The sequence below is a fragment of the Branchiostoma belcheri genome, unplaced genomic scaffold (assembly GCF_001625305.1).
Source record: "Branchiostoma belcheri isolate BF01 breed outbred unplaced genomic scaffold, Haploidv18h27 scaffold116, whole genome shotgun sequence".
In the NCBI taxonomy this organism is placed as follows: domain Eukaryota; kingdom Metazoa; phylum Chordata; class Leptocardii; order Amphioxiformes; family Branchiostomatidae; genus Branchiostoma; species Branchiostoma belcheri.
The window spans coordinates 179,888-196,965 of NW_017802558.1; the positions used below are offsets into that span (position 1 = coordinate 179,888).

The 17,078-nt window shown below is 40.1% G+C and overlaps 1 protein-coding gene across 2 annotated transcripts in view; it reads right to left on the reverse strand.

Annotated features, from left to right (window-relative positions):
* The window catches only part of LOC109462403 (cingulin-like), a 32,012-nt gene that overhangs the window by 6,956 nt on the left and 7,978 nt on the right, over positions 1–17,078 (reverse strand). Inside the window, exons 13-26 of one of the 2 annotated variants that reach the window (XM_019758944.1) lie at positions 15,423–15,605; positions 14,429–14,646; positions 13,745–13,892; positions 12,852–13,088; positions 12,127–12,305; positions 11,390–11,550; positions 10,521–10,735; positions 9,997–10,029; positions 9,055–9,171; positions 8,299–8,511; positions 7,832–7,969; positions 6,940–7,140; positions 1,185–1,340; positions 159–290 (exon numbers count right to left, since the gene is read on the reverse strand). In XM_019758944.1, the coding sequence (XP_019614503.1) occupies positions 159–290; positions 1,185–1,340; positions 6,940–7,140; positions 7,832–7,969; positions 8,299–8,511; positions 9,055–9,171; positions 9,997–10,029; positions 10,521–10,735; positions 11,390–11,550; positions 12,127–12,305; positions 12,852–13,088; positions 13,745–13,892; positions 14,429–14,646; positions 15,423–15,605 (2,331 nt within the window). The remainder of the gene's footprint in view (positions 1–158; positions 291–1,184; positions 1,341–6,939; positions 7,141–7,831; positions 7,970–8,298; positions 8,512–9,054; positions 9,172–9,996; positions 10,030–10,520; positions 10,736–11,389; positions 11,551–12,126; positions 12,306–12,851; positions 13,089–13,744; positions 13,893–14,428; positions 14,647–15,422; positions 15,606–17,078) is intronic. The other variant, XM_019758945.1, reaches the window with a different exon arrangement.

A 17,078-nucleotide genomic window follows, 5' to 3' on the forward strand; every position in this document is an offset into this window, starting at 1 on the left:
TAAAATAAGATCTCAGAGATCTTATTTTAAAAAGTGGCATTCTGCATGGCAGTATTCTAGCTACCTTCCTTTTTTAGTGAAATAAATTCTCAACAAATATAGATACTGCCATTCCAGCACACATATAATACACTACACAAAAAGACAACGCTGCCTACCTTGGTGACCTCCTTGAGTTCCTGTTCCAGGCCATCTGCTTTCTTGGTTTCCCTTTCAACCTTCTTCTTCTCTGACTCCAATTTCTTCTCCAAGTCCTTCAGCTGCTTCTCTGTCTTTTTGGCACCAGATTTCTGTTTAAGAAAGAAGAACCATTAAGTATTATAGAAGTCACTTATAAAGCTATTTCATAACTTAAAGCTACATGGTCATCACTAAAGCCCCCCTCACACATTCAGAACCTTCCCCCGAACACCAGCCGACCAAGGTTAGCTGATGTTCGGGAGCAGCCTGACCAAATTTAGGCCATGCCTTTATAAAAGAATAGAATTGAATTTGATTTAAATTACATGTAGAGTCAAATTTGACTGCCAACAATAATATCTATAATTATTATTATATAATTAAGTAATAATTATTATATAATTATACATTTTCTTATCATCTGCAACAAAAATATTGCAACTCAATGAACATAATGATTTACATTTTTTCTTGCACACCACACATGAACCATTTTGAAGGTATTGAATATCAAACCATAATCATACTTCCAGCTCAAGCCAGCTCTTGATTTCTTCAGCCAGTTAATCCAATTATATCAGTTAGTCCAAACGTCTTTGTTCATTGAATAACACCTAGTACATGCACATGTATCACGTTTGACTATTTTCAGGAACTGAACTGTTGCATTTTATTTAGTGTTATTGGTGTCATATGGTCTAAATTTAGTATGTCGGCAGAACGTACTGCACCTGCGGAAAACCTGTGATGTATTGTACATAGCACTTCGACAGAAATCTCATAAAACTTAATAAGGTCATATTCGCGCATACAAATTGTATAAGGAAAGCATCCTGTCTGTAGTTTCCAAATGTTAAGTCAGAAAATATATGGCAAAATTCTGATGCAACGTTGACCAAACATCCAACAAAACCCGTGAGAATACAGGGTTCTGCGCAGGCACAGTACGTTCTGCCGACGTGCTTCTAAAGTGCAGCCTGAAGGTAGTATGTGTGAACCCTGACCTCTCCTGCAGCGGCCGAGGCGGCGGCAGACTTCAGTTCCTTCAGTTCTCGCTCCAGGGCCCTGACTCGCTCCTTAGCCTCCTGCGCCTCTTTCTTCTGTGCCTGGTACTGCTCCTGAACCTGCTTGAGTTTGGCCTCTGTCTTGGCATCCGTGCCCTGCTGAATCAAAAATAAAGTGAAATAAATGACACGTCAACTTTTCTTTTAGGTATATGCCTGAAAACTACTGTTTAACAGTTAGTAAGTTATAAAGTGCTGTACCGGATAAATAGTTTGCTCACTACAGCTCCGACTTTCCTTGCTGTGGGTGTGCCTCCTGTACAGCTTTAAGACGTCACTAGTATTATTACTAGTTTTTAATCCTTACCACTTATTGTATATAATGTATGATATTTTATGACATTGTAGTAGACAGTTTTTCCATGTCTAATGTATGATATTGTAAGAATTTGTATTTCATGTTAACAATGTTTGATATTTATTGTAATCTGTTTAATTGATATTGTATTGTTCTATATTTAAATTGACGTTTGGGAGGACAACTTGTAAAGGTATCTATACTGTTTTGCCCTCCCTTTCACTTGACAAGAATGTATATTTGTACTTGTGGTGAATTCAAATAAACAAATACTAAGTACTCTTTTCTTGGCATCTAGATACTACAACTCATGATGAAATACTGAATCTGATGCCTTTCCAGTATATGTAATGCAGTTACATACACTATCATTGTACATGAATATGAGGGACTATTCATAGATAAGCAACATAACTGATATTAATGTATGGCAGACAAATGTTAAGTTATACACCTTTGCAAATATGTCTTTGTTATTCATCTTTCTTATTTATGTCTGTGAGCTTTAGTAATTTTGAATTCACCATATGGAAGGGGCAGTGAGCACATGTGTGAAAACATCTCTGCTACTGTCCTGACTCCTAAGTAAATATAGTATAATCTGAATAACAATAATATTCAATTCTGTCACAGTTCATTATTGCCCTTCTTAAAAACAGCTTTCTCTCTCTACATTCGAGGAATATTATAATTATAAACCTTAAGATACCTTTAAGTTTATAAGGTATGAAAAGTCCTATTTCTGTCAATACATGGCTATTGCAAGAGTTAAAGCTCCTTGGCTACTTAATGAAAGAATAACAAATCAGATAATTCCATGCGTACTCAGCTTATACAGTATGATATAGTTTGTTTTTAAACTATTATGACAAGCGCTATGACAACGCGGTGAGATTTTGCACGCATCTTACACGAGTCAATAATTTTTGCTTTCCGATTTTAAATTATCCAATATCCTTCCTAATACATACATAGCTGCTTTGATTTTTAAGTAGCTTAATACGACAGCATGCTTATCAAATAAATCACTCATTAAATCATTATTTCCCCTAATGATACAAGATCTTCCACAAAGTAGTTCTAGAGAAGGGCTTACCACTCGGATAGCATGGTCAGTGGTGTGTGTTCGCGAACGGCGTCTAACTGTAGTTGTAATACGGAATCTCATACCACTCATGACTACCGCCACCCATCGTTGCTAAATAACCCGCTCCGACTGTCCGACCGATAAATCAGTGCCCCGGGCGCGGCCGCTCGAGGGGCCATTGTCTCAGGGATAGGTTACGCATGTAGGTGTTTAAATTTTCATGGGTCGGGTATTGTTGGACACAATTGTCATCCTGTATTAATGCCACGGAGGAGGGAGCGGGCAATTAGCTCACAATAGAGAGGGGATGTTTTGTCAAATCTGTGCAAATGCAGGCCTGGAGAAATTTTATGGGTATCCAGTGCAATGTCAGGGTGGCAAAAAATGGATTTTCAAAGTCACTTTTCCTGTCATTCTTTTAATGTTATGTACACAGTACTAATAATAAGTTAAATCCATCCTATACCCTAACATATACTGATATCTGTGAGGCGAAAATGCGATGTCAATGACGGACAACGGTTGCTTGATTTTTTATCATATGCTGGCTATAGCTATTTATAGGCGGTACCACAAAATAAAGAGACACCTCAAGTACCTTGTGTAAGGGCTATGTCAATGAAACAATGATGAAAATGTGCTAAGAAATGGCAGTGAATGTCAATATCAGACAGATTTGCTCATTCAGAATATTCTTGGTTTTGCCACCCAGAAATTAGCCTTGATGCTTTTCAATGGAATCATTTCAGCTATGATTGTACATTGTAGAGGTAGAACTCAGAAGATGGGCTAGGACAATATTTATAGTACTGTATATATATATTATATAGTATATAGAAAATACATGTCTTTTCATCCTTTATATCCAATTATATCCACATACTGCATTTACTCTAAGGCCACACCAATTTAATTTTGTTGTCTCTCGGATTTTTTCAGATAAAAATGAAGCGACAGGGCGAAAAAAAAGGCCAAGGCACCTCATGATAGCCGGAAATGTTACAATATGAGCCATAAAGTGAACATACTAGGCTGGTTTATGATTAAAACAATAGATTTTGAACTTTTAATGAAACAAAATTGCATTTGTTACATTGAAAAACTTGAACAATTAGGAAGAAAAGGACTTTCTTCAACCGTTGGGGCCAAAATATGTCTTTCATTGAGCATTTTGCAGTTACATGTAACCCCCCCCCCCCCCAAAAAAAATTTTTTTTTTTTGCAAATCAGAAAAAAATTGACAGGGCGAATCCGAGAAACAACAAATTAAATTGGTGTGGCCTAATGTCAACAAAATTGAAAAGCTGTACATGTGCCCTGAGGCAAACATGTACAAACACCTGTATTTTCTATGTGGAAATGAAGTAGCCCTGAGGGAATACAGGCTGGTGTACATTAACACTAACATGATAATAGCAAGAACAATGCCTCTTCCCACAAGTGGGGGCAGCTGCCCAGGATAATCTGTGGGCCCAAGGCTGGTAATACAACCTTCCAATATGGGGGTAAATTATGCAAAAGGATTGTGAGTTCACAGTAACTACGGTAGGATAATGTTGCATGTCAAATTAGTGGTATGTTATTTTTATATTTCAGTCCATACCATGGTATGGATGAAACATATTGTGTTCTCTGATGTTTCTTCTCCTCCTTCTTCTTCTTCTCCTCCTCCTGCCACACAGTCAAAGGGATTCAACTCCGCCATCATTCAGCCAAATGACTTGAAATTTGGCATGGAGGTAGATTGGGCCAATACCCCCTGGCTTTTTTTTTCATTTTTTTGATACATGCCTTTAAAAAATTTTTATGAAGGTTTTTTTGGGGCATTTTTCGCCAAAAAATGGATTTTTGGATCCTGAGCCCTGGTTTTACAACCAAATGATCTGAAATTCGGTATAAGGGTACCTTGAACATGTGTCTACAGAATAGCAGTCACATATTTGGCATACACCACTTCCAAATGACTCATTTGGGGGACTTTAATGGCTATTTTCAGCAAAAAAAAGGGCCAAAAGTGCTATACCCGTTCCATGTTCTATCTAAAGAATGGCCGGTTCCATCCATGGAACACGTGTTCCATTGCGGGTTACCTGAGGTCACTTGCACGTAAGTCGTGCGGAATGACCCACACATTCAATTTTATGTGCCTAAGACCTTCAAAATGTATCAAATCTCATCATTGTTAGTATTTGCATACCTGTAATAAGACTAGTAAAGCTTTCGAGATTCAATGTGCTTGTTCTTGCATCTTTGTTCTCAATTACATAGCTACTATATAATTCATTTATTTGAGAATCTTTGCCAGTTTTACACTGGGGTATTAAAGTTTGGAATAGTCCACTTTTGCATGGGAGGGAGATGGACTGAAATATGCTGTATTTGCTCCCAAGCAAATGTCGGCCTCTCTAGTTTAAAATGGGTTTCAAGTTCAGAAATCAAGGGGAAACATTTTCATTTTTATTCAAAGAAAAGTGTACTATCAAATATATTGTGTTATTTCAGGCAACTCTTACTCAATTCAATGGTTGTCAGCTTTGGAAATAGAGAAAATTCTAATATGGACACACACAGTTTTAGGGCCTACGTGTAAGTAATATTTGTTAAATTGTTTATTTTTAAAAACAGACTGAAATCAGAATACTTCTGAACCCATATGACACAGTGAGACAATTGACTGGCAACCTACCTTGTACCTTTGTTTAGTTGTTTGATATGTTTATATGATTTATTACTCCTGTGTTCAATTATTACTACTCAATGTTCTATCATTCCCAAGTTTGTATCACTTGGAATTTCATCTCTGACCATCAAAGACCACTGGCCAATTATTTTAGTCTGTATTATGATTTTAAGTTGTTAGTAGTGGGTAATTACTCAAGTAGTTGTCTTCGTCAGAAGGACTATGAAATTGTCTCGCCGGAGTGTGGGGAACTGCGGATTTTGCAATATAACTCTGGAAGGCATGATTCGACGTCCATGATTTTTGGCAGGCATATTACCGCTGTTGAGGCCGAAGTCAAGTACAAGTTTCGGCTTCGTGGGGGGTCCGTGCGTCACGTTAGTGCACCTTTTGTGTTTGTGGCTTGTTAGCAAGATAACTCAAGTATTTGTAAAATGTTGATTATAATTCTTGGTGTGGTGCTTACTATTGTCGGGACCAAGGTTAAGTTCGTTACCGAGCTTCGTGGGGGGTTTCGTTGTGACTACAGGGGGCATTTTGTTAATTTTTCTTGTGAGCAGGATAACTTTTGTATGTGTGGATGGAAGTTAATGAAATTTGATAGGCATGTTACTGTGGTAGTCTCCAAGATTGAGTTCAAAGATGAGAGTCGTGGAGGTCGTTATGTCCCCGTAATAGGACCTTTTGTGTTTAGAAATCCCCCACCTACATCTGCTTGGAGACAGCCGACAGCTGGATATAGCCGGGGAACCCCATAATGGGATGGGATCAAATGACGTTACATTGAGGGATTGTACTATAACTTCAGTAGGGGGAGGATAGGTTGGACATATGTCAGGTTATTTTCTACGGCCACACCAAGTAATTGCTATGGATGACGTCCACTGGAGACCTTAAATCTAATTACCTTAAATTTAAGGCAAGCGCGCAATAAAAACACGAAGGGCCGAAAAACGAGATGCCTAGATTTGGAATATACTAAATGTAGAAGTACAAATGTTAGGACACAAAGAACACAAGAAACAAGTCTTCTATTTGTCATAAAGACAAATTAACAAAACAGCAGTAGTCACCCTGTTCTGATTCTTTCCTTTATAACATCTTCTCTTATTATATTTTGCGGCGCTGTCATGACACTTTCAACACAGTAAGAATTTCTTGAACGTTTTTTTTTCCAGTAACAGTCCAAACTCAAATAACGTAGGGGGGGGGGCTAACACGGGTGACGACGCATCTGTATAATCTGCGGCAAACCGTTTCAGGGTGTTCTGTACCATAAAAATAGTACAGAGATTCTTTTGTTCTTTAGACCAAATTGATTATTAAAAAGAGTGAAGAATACGCATGTTAATTTCTCTAACGATGTACCTCTGACGAAGACATGAGATCTCCGACCTCTAGTTGTATATGAATTTTATTGATATTAAGTATGTAGGTAACTATTGTGGAAATGAAGGTGAAGTTCAAAAATGGTGCACCTGGATTCTTCCAATGGTACTGTTACTGTAGCAGCAAGCTTTTTACGCATTTGTTGATTGCATGTGTTCAGCATAACTCCAGTAATGAATAAATGAAACTTCTTTTTGCTTTTCTCCCAGGATTCTGGAAAATTGTAAAAACAGGTGCTGACCTTGGCAGTTGTTGGTCTCTCTGCTGCAGCTGGTCGCGCAGCTGCTGCAGCTGCTGCAGCTGACAGCTGCGCGATTTTCTTCTCCAGCGCAGAGATCTTCTTCTTCTCCTCCTCCGCACGCTGCTTCTCCTTCTTCTCCGCCGCCTTCACAACTTCCTTCACCTCCTTCTCCTTCTCCTTACGGTGCTTAAGAAGGGCATCCTGTAAGGAAGTAACATTATTTATTCAGAGATTTACGGTAGCAAAACTGCACGGTCTGAGAAAATCGGACATGTTCATGGAACTATAAGTTTGCGGTGCCGGCAGGTGCAGCATAAAGCGAATTATTGGTTTACAGTACTAGTAATGATAGGTTCACGATACAGAAGTGACCGCAAAAAACACTGATATAAAATACTGCAACAAAAAAAATCATGATTTACACTCAACATAAGGCCACACCAATTTGATTTGTTGGTTCTTCAAGTTGGATTTTTATTTTTTAAATATGAAAAAAAGGGAAAAAGAAAGTGTATTGAAATTCGTCAGGTTTGCAGGAGTGCACCTGATTTCTTCCAGGTGCACTTACTACATGTACTAATAGTATGTAAAAATTTCCCTCTATCATAATGTGATGTTGGAGAATATGTATCTTGTTGTGTAACTAATGTAGAGAAGACTCCAGGCTGGAGCAACTTCAATTTTGCACGTAGATTTTTTTAAATCGCATAATTATGTAAATTTCTAACGACATGTAATTTTGCAACCCTCCATGTAAATGGAAAAAAAAATATTCCAAGCCCTGACACTTGTACCAAACACGATGCAATGACCCCAAAAGAACTAAAAAGAATCCATTCAAATGTCCCAGGTTTCTGAAGTTCCTCAAGAAATGGCATTGATATTTTCCTACCTGTAACTCCTTGTTGGTCTTCTTTTCCTGTTGTACAGCCTTGTTGAGTGTATCCACCTGGAGTTTGTAGTCGGCCGTCCCTCCTTCAGCGCTGATCTTGGCTTTCACTGCAGCTGCCTTTGCTGCCTCCGCCGCAGCCTACAGACATGACAACAAAGGTCTGTCATGTTGGAACTGTCATCACTATCATTATCCTACATGTACATCCGGAGCTGATAGAACTGTATTAAAGGCATCCAATGCAATTTTAGGGTGGCAAAACAAAAAGATATTCTGGAAAACGGAATCTGTCTGATATTGACATTATTTTACTACCATTTCTTAACACATTTTTGTCATCATTTCATACTTGAATCTGTTGAAATAGCCCCAAAACAAGCCAAGTGCGGAGTCCCTTTATTTTTTTGGGTGCCACCTAAAAATAGTTACAACATCTACTCTCTGACAAGATGACAGAATATGTTCACCAGTTTGATCTGCAGTTCCTTGACCTCCTCCTGTGCGTCCACAGGTAGGTTCTTGAGACGAGCCTTCTCCAGCTCCTCGATGCGAGCCTTGGCCTTCTGCAGGGCCTCGTCTGTGGCTGCCAGCTCGTCCTGAGCCGTCTGTTTCCCTGTCTCCAACTTCCCCTCCCACTCAGTCTTCTCCTGACCCCACTGGTCCTTCAGCTTCTCCAGTTCCTGCAAAACTGTCAGAAGTACAGTCAAACTTGCCCAAGTACAAGCTAGTGTACACTCTAAGTTATGTATGTATATTTTGCTTGGGCTCAGTGTATGGATGGGCTCAGTGTTTTGTATGGATCAGTGGAATTCAAATTTTTACACAAACCAAAGCCCATGCTCACATGGATGTCAAGCATAATTTGCCTTAGGCCTGGGGAAATTAATGTTGTATTTCCGGTTTCAATTCTGAAAAAAAATAGATTTGTTATATATGGATTTTATTTCCCTTAATTCTATTTTTTTAGATTTTGGACAATATAAAAATGACCCAACAAATAAGTTTAACAATGCATCAGGACTGTCTCAAAGACCCGTCCACCTGTTTGCTTGTGAACAAATATTTCACCAGTCCTGATTTACTGAAGAAAAATGCAGTAAATGAAGTTTCAGATTCAGAGTGTTTGAAACTTTTACAGCCTTACTTCATCAAGGCTAGGGTCAGCAGGTTTTTACTAGGGTCAGTCGGGAAATCGGAAACACAATTTTTCTTCCTAGCCTTACCTGTTTGAGATTGTCCAGTTCTTCCTGGGTGTCCTTGTGGTCAGATTTCTCCTGTCGGAGCTGTGCCTCCAGACTGTCCACCTCCTGCTGCAGACTGGCCATGTGGGCACTCATCTCCTGTTACAGGGACAAACGTCTGATTCAGTACATGTACAAACACTTAGTAAGACTTTTAGTTTTACCATATGATTCTTACATTTGTATGCTGATAATTGTAGGATACGTTGATCAAGGTTAGACATCCAGGTTAACAATACACAAAGACAAATCAAACTCTGGATAAATTACAATTAGATTAGTTACAAATAGATTACTTCTGGTCATTCTGAGTGACATCCGTCGCTCTTCTCCAGCATCACTTAGTTCAGGTTCATTTAGTGACACTGAAGAGTTTGTTTTTTAGCTTTAGATGAATTGTAATAAAACTTGGTAGGTGGGTAGGTCTTCATGAGACCTAGAAATGATCAGATTTGGCCACACTGGCAGCTTTCGTAGGTACTGCAGCAGAATTCAGTTTCGATATCTTGTGATCTAGACATGCATCTAGGAATGAGAGGAACATCAGGATATATAGATTATGTAAATGCAGACCTAATTTGCATAATTAATTGTAAATTGCTATAATTTCATAGCGGTAACTGCCAGACAGTTCGTACTTGCCACATTTGGAAGTTAAGTGAAGTTGACATCAATAAACATAATTTCTTGAAACCATTACCTCATTTGCATAATTTATGAGGAAGTGCTAGAATAGCCTTCTCTGTTACCTTAAGGCTGCCATTGGATGGAGAATAATTATTATGATCAACTGATATAATCCATGATGGAAATGAAATGAGGATCTTATTTTCATAATCAATAAGGAAAATGTTTAATTTCTTCTGTCGGAATGGTTAACATCATTTGGCAAAGGTATGAGGTCGTGGAACTCTTGTTTCTTACTTCTTTTTGCCCTGTTGCTTCATCATATTCTTTCTGAAAAATTCCAAGAACAAACAAATTAAATTGGTGTGTCCTGAAGTGGTGACTCCAGAATTAGAAGAAGACTAGGGCTGCTGATATCCAGGGCTCGAAATACTGAATACAAAATTGGAGCTGTGCACCCAATTTTTTCTGTGGGTGCACCAGTGCACTCAAATATTTTCATAGGTTTACGTATTACTAAGTAGAGATATTAAATGTATACAAGTATACAGCATATTCTTGACATTTTACTTGAGTGTCAGAAAAATTATTGATTGATATTAATAGGCATTTTATTGATATTATTGTTTACACGTTGGTTATTCCTGTTTTTAGAAAAATTTTTAGAAAATTCTCTAAAATAGAAATGAATCATATCATTTTATTTAGTTTTGCTGACATTCTACTTTATTTTTTTATTACAGTGCACCAAAAGTTTTTGTGCACCCAATCTTTTAGGTTATCCCAAAAAAGCGTTTCGAGCCCTGCTATTGTAAACTTACAGAGAGCTCTCCTGACTCATCCTCTGTGACAGCTGAGAAAGCAGCTACAGCAGCTACAGCAGCAGAGCTGTCCCCCTGGGCAGCGCTGGCCAGCTGCAGCTTGAGCTGCTCCAGGCTGTCCGTCAGGTCAGAGTTGGTGTCCTTCAGCTCATCCCTCTCCTCCTCCAACTCACGGATCCTGTCCTCCAGTTCGGACAGTTCTTCTGAAGACACACCTAAATGTAAGCAAGCACATATATATAATGTAAGATGCTGGGACATGACCTTTGTAGTTTCTCTACAAGAAGTTTGGTCATCAATCTGACTCATATTTTTAGAGAGTACAAACTTGCTCGGGAAGGAACCACCTCTATAAGCCAACCATCTGCCATAGTGTCAGCTTTTTCTTGGTCCCAATTTTTTTTCCCATACTATATAGACGTAATCATCAAAGGACTTGCTTAAGCAACCACTTGTCCAGCACAACTGTAACCAGCACTATTTGGGACCGCACATGGCCCAATCTCTGCCTAATAGTATGTCATTTCCAAATGTATGGTGGGAAATTTTTCTTTATAACTATAGTGAGAAATTTTAATGAAATTGGCCAGTTTGCCATTGATTTTGACAGCATGACATTTTTATAAAAGTTGCGCAATACAAAATGGCACGGACATTGGTCACTTTGGGTCATTGTGGCAGAATTTTGCTGCGGGTTTCTTGGGGTTTCTTGTTCTCTGTCTTGTCTGATGGCCATGCTTCTTGTATAAAAAGACCACTTTTCCTCAGTCCCCTGAGTGGTCGTCTTAGACAAGTTTGACTGTACTTGATATCTTACTTGTTAAAGTACATTGTACTTGAAAAGAAGTCTTGAGGTAGTGAATGCTCACCTGTCGCAGCTGTTACAGCTGGTGTAGGTCCTGTGATGGCAAACTCCTGCGGCACCTGTCCTGTCCTGATGGCCGTCAGAGCCAGGATGGCGGTCTGGTTCTCCTGGACCCTCTTCTGACTCTCCTCCAGGGAGACATACAGATTCTCCGCCTCCTCATCTCTAAAGGAGAAAGATACTCAGTCATTATCCTCAGTCTCGCATCTTATAACTATTCTAGAATATAGTAGCATGCGTAGACCAGTGGTTAGCGATCCTGCCTCTGGACTAAGAGGTTGGGAGTTCAAATCCCGGTAGTTGTTGCTCAGCCGACATGCACACTACTGTAAAGGGTCGCAGGCAGATGATAGGTTCATTGTGCTTGTGGCGAAGAGCTAGGGGAATTTCCCCAGTACAATGAACCTGTAAATACTGTACATAACGTCTGTTTTTGCTGTTACGACCAGTGGAAGTGTCACTCCTCAGTCAACTAATCTCATTTTTTACAGCCAAACCTGTACAGACCTCTACGTCTCTAGGAAGACCTGGCCAATATGACCACTATTTCCGGTCCCTTAGATAATTTTTTCCACTGATACAAACATTTATAGTGACCACCTGTTCACATAGACAATATTTTATCAGTACCCTTAGCTGTACTCTTTAGCATATTTGTGAGATGTAAATCATACTAAATGTAGTATGTGAAATGTAAATAGTGTTATTGGTGTCATAATTATGGTTTAAATTGTTACTAACCTGTCCTCTTCAGTTGGCTCTCTCCCATTTTCCTCCTCAAACTTCTTGGCCCAGTCATCTACAGCCTGCTGTGCCTTGTCCCTTGTGTCTGACAGCGCCTCCTGCTGATCCTCCTCATCATTACATCTCTTCTGCACCTTTTCTGCTGCTTTCTTCACATCACCGTGGATACTGTGCACCTGGGAAGAACGGGGGATACATTTATTTACTATAATTACCATCTAGCCAGATGATGTAAAACTTTTGTTCCAACACAAAAGAGAAATTCTCTCACCTAGAGCTTTCGACCAGTCACTCTGGTCTTCCTCAGTAGACTGACCCAGTGAGACATCGTTTACAAAGTACCTTTGACCCAGTGTTGATGCCACACTTCAAAGAAGCCACGTGACAAGCCTCACTGGGTCAGTCTACTGAGGAAGACCAGTGTGCCTGGTCGAAAGCTTTAGATGAGAACATTATTCTCTTAAATTTGTGCTGGAACAATCAAGAACACAGATGAACTTTCATGATAGCCAGATGATGTTGACAAATCAGAAGCCCCTGTTTCATATTGGTTATGGCACTGGGATACATTTATGGATTATTACTATGATGATGATGATTTGAAAACAAACATACAAACGTACTTTTGGGGGACTCCTAGGCATGTTCTTCCAATGATCAACCGGATCAAGCAGGTACAAATTGCAAAGAATTCCTAAAAAGGTTATTGCGCTGTGCTTTACCTGTTCAACGACAGCTTGTAGTAACAGCTGTAGCTGTGACAGCTGTCCTGTACTAGCCGTAGGACTCCCGGAGCTTTTGTTCTTGCTCAGTTTCTTGTTCTCCTTCTCCAGTGCTTTCTTCTCCTTCTCCAAATCTTTCTTCTCCTTCTCCTTCTGTTGGAGCAGCTGCTGCAGTTCTGCCAGTTTCTGCCGGGTGGCGTCCAACTCAGCAACTACTGCGGGATCCGGAACTGTCACCTTGAATATCAAAAGTTGACAACAGACATTATAATTACAAGTTAGACCAAAAAGCAGGAAACAATTTTGCATGAAACTCTGCAATGCTTGCTTTGAGTGACATCCGTCACTAGAATGAGCTGAAAGTTAAATGTAGTTCATGCTACACTGTTAGTACATTCGAGAAAAGTGTTGAATGTAACTCAAAATATCAAGAAGTATTTTCTCCAGTAGTAGAGTTTAAATTGTCTATCTCAAAGAGTATCATTAATTATTTCTGGCCATGTTGATTTGATTATATGGATGACATTCTCCGGGAACCCCAAAACTGATGCAAATAAAAAAGTTGTTGAACAAATGAGTAAACACACAGTACATGTACACGGCAATGGTATGGCGAATAATAGACTCTTCATTTTCATTTCTTCATGTTTTCTTCTTTTCCTGTGGAACTGAGTTTGGCCTTCTACGACATTAGTGTCGTTTTCTAGATAATATTTTTTTTGCAATCTACAGCATATATTTGCATATTTTGCAGCTGCTTTGTATAATTTTCAGACTGTTTTTTGGTGTGCGCAGATTTCATCCACATAATCAAAAATAATCAAATTGGTCTTACCTGGATGTCTAACCTTCATTAATTTTTCCTATACACACTGTTAGACCAGAGAACATACCGTGATGGGTTCAGGGACCTTCTCCACTTTGACCTGTGGCATCTTGCCGTCCCTCAGCAGTAGCAGGGTCTCCAGTTTCTCCTCCAGCTGTTTGTTCAGTAGCCCTACTTCCTCCAGCTGTACATAGTTCTCCTGGACCATACTGGGCCTACAAACACACAAGTTTACTTATAATTACTAGAAAGGTAACATTTGCAAAGCAAATGCGTAATGTTTACCTTCGCATATAGTCTGCTCTGTTAATTCTTACTCAAACACATTCATTTAATATATGGTGACAGGAGCCTAAATCACTCCTGCTATAAAATTGCAACATGATGTAACCCAACATCAGTTACAATGGTGACAGACATCTGATTCAGATCATTGACCTTTTTGTTTGGAGAAGAAGAAGGGGAAACAGAGCAAAAACAATATGATCTCCTTCGGTAAACATAACTAGACATAATTCTATTCAGTGTTCTGCAATATGGTAGAATGTTAATCTTTTGTCCTGCAATTTTGAAATACGGTACTTTCTGGAAATACAAATCAATTATGAGTCAGGACCTAAACCATTGGCATATACAAAATTGCATGCACCTGTTGCCAAATATTTTATATTCAATTTGAAAAAAAAATTGAAAATGTTTTACTTCAATCTGTGATGGGAAACATATTAAACATAAACCCCACGGCCCATACCTGTCCTCCTCTGTTGGGTCTCTCCCCTCCCTGTCCACAAACTCCTTCCTCCACTGTTCAATCTCGTCTCTCAGCCTCTGTTCCTCCTCCGTGATCACCGCCTTCTCTTTCTTCACTGCCTCGATCTTCTCTTCAATGGAGTCCTTTCCAGAGGCCTCCACCATGGTCTGCAGCTGAGCATACGTGGCTTCGTACTTTGCCCGCATTTCAGCAAGTTCCTGCATTGAGATAATCAGACGGTTCAAACATGTACAGGGCTCGAAATCCTTTTTTCTGCATACCTATACATGTACACTGGTGCAGATAACATTAGAAAATTACCTGCACCCAACAAGTTTTACCTGCACCACTCAGAATTTAGGAAGTATGGAGCATGATATAAACTGTTCAGAAACCATTGCCATTATTTCTTTTGTATACTTCAGAGGTGGTAACAGTTGATGCAACAAATAAAAATCCACAGAAACCTAGTATGTATAATTATACAAACCCAGCACATGGACCAGTGCAGGTTAGGTGTCTACACATCAGAAATAAATGAACCTGCACAGCACCAATTTTACCTGCACTAAAGTGCACTTGGTGCAAGCACGTCTAACCCCCGGTTGGGGAAAAATGACATTAAATTCGGTTTAGAAAAATATATATGCACGCAGTATTTACAAACATGTAGACCCCGGAATTGTGGTTTACTTGGTATAAGTAAAAGTAGCCAGACTGAGTATGCAAGTAAAACAAAAAGTTGGAGACTTCAGACGTCCACGAAACTGTGATGTTTACAAGTCTCAACTTTTTTAAAGAGGAGTTGAAAATTTCTCATGAAAAATTTCCAAAATTTATACCCAGACACCCTTAAATTGTGAGCACTCTCCCCCCAGGTCCAATCATGAACCTGGGTTGATGAAAAAAAATTTGAGCTGGATAGAGCCCTGTTACTGATAACTAGCCAAAGTGAGGGTTTCCTTCATCCATAGCTGATCCTATGTCTGCTTACCTTATGCACATCCACCAGCTGTTTCTGCAGTCTGTCCCTCTCCTCTATGGACACACCGGTGCTGATGACGGTTGCCGCGGCAGCAGTTGCTATGGCAATGTCACCCTTGTCTCCACTCTTTGCCAGCAGCTCCTTCAGCCTGGCAACTTCAGTCTTCTCACTCTCATACTGGTCCTTCAGGACCTAATGTTGCAACAGAAGACACATAGCAAAATATTGCTGATGAAAATATATACTAGAAAGGTACATGTAACATTTGCAAAGCAAATGCATAATGTTTACCTTCGCATATGGTCTGCTGAGCATGCTCTGTTAATTCTTACTCGAACACATTCACATATTTGGGGACAGGAGTCTAAATCCCTCCTGCTATAAAATTGCAACATGATGTAATTACCCATCACTACATGTAGGCCGAGTTCATACTCACTCGGCCGAGTGAGCATGAACTCGGCCGAGTGAGCATGAACTCGGCCGAGTGAGCATGAACTCGGCCGAGTGAGCATGAACTCGGCCGAGTGAGCATGAACTCGGCCGAGTGAGCATGAACTCGGCCGAGTGAGTTCATACTCGGCCGAGTTCATACTCGGCCGAGTTCATACTCGGCCGAGTTCATACTCGGCCGTGAGTTCATACTCGGCCGAGTTCATACTCGGCCGAGTTCAACGCCCCGCACTGCACGCGCATGTAAGAACTACTAGTACTCAACTCGGCCGAGTTCATACTCAACTCGGCCGAGTTCATACTCACTCGGCCGAGTTCATACTCACTCGGCCGAGTTCATACTCGGCCGAGTTCATACTCGGCCGAGTTCATACTCGGCCGAGTTCATACTCGGCCGAGTTCATACTCGGCCGAGTTCATACTCGGCCGAGTTCATACTCGGCCGAGTTCATACTCGGCCGAGTTCATACTCGGCCGAGTTCATACTCGGCCGTCATTATGCGGCGTTATCCTTTGTGTTCTTTCATGATTTTCACACATACTAAGTAATTTTCTACCGAATAAAAACGCGTCTCTACCTGTGCACTGTAAATCAACAAAATTATATTCGCTCATAATCTCATACCACATCTGCAAATCTACGTAGGATATGGCCGTGAAAAAGATCGTCTACCGGCCCAAATGCTGCCGCAAAGCGCACAGCTTCTCCGCTCGCAAACAAGACACGCCATCCGCCATTTTGAGTGAGTCACGTGACCCCTACTCGCGCGAAATCTTAGCGTTCTTTTGGCTGTTCTTTTTACTGGACCTTACCCACGGCCTGTTTTTCCAAATAGCGCCGCAGTAAGCTAAATACAGCGTGCTGAAAGGTCAATGACCCATTTTTCGGTGGGAGGGATGGGCGCCCTTGGAATGGCAACAAAAAATTGGCGATTTCGGCTCTTTCGGGCTTCAAAATGGACATTATGTAACCCCTACGACATATACAGCATTTTAAGAATGAAACTGTGGAAAGAATGTTCATGGAAAGGGACAAAAAGGTGGTATTTTTTGAAAGATAAGCTTATAAACTAAAATCGTATGCGAGGCCGACACACTGCGCCGCTTTATATGTTGGGGAGGGGTGCTGGCGCATGGCACTGTTGACATTTACGAAAAAAAATTCNTAAAAAATACAACACTTTGTAGATATTAAAAAATAGCTCGCATACG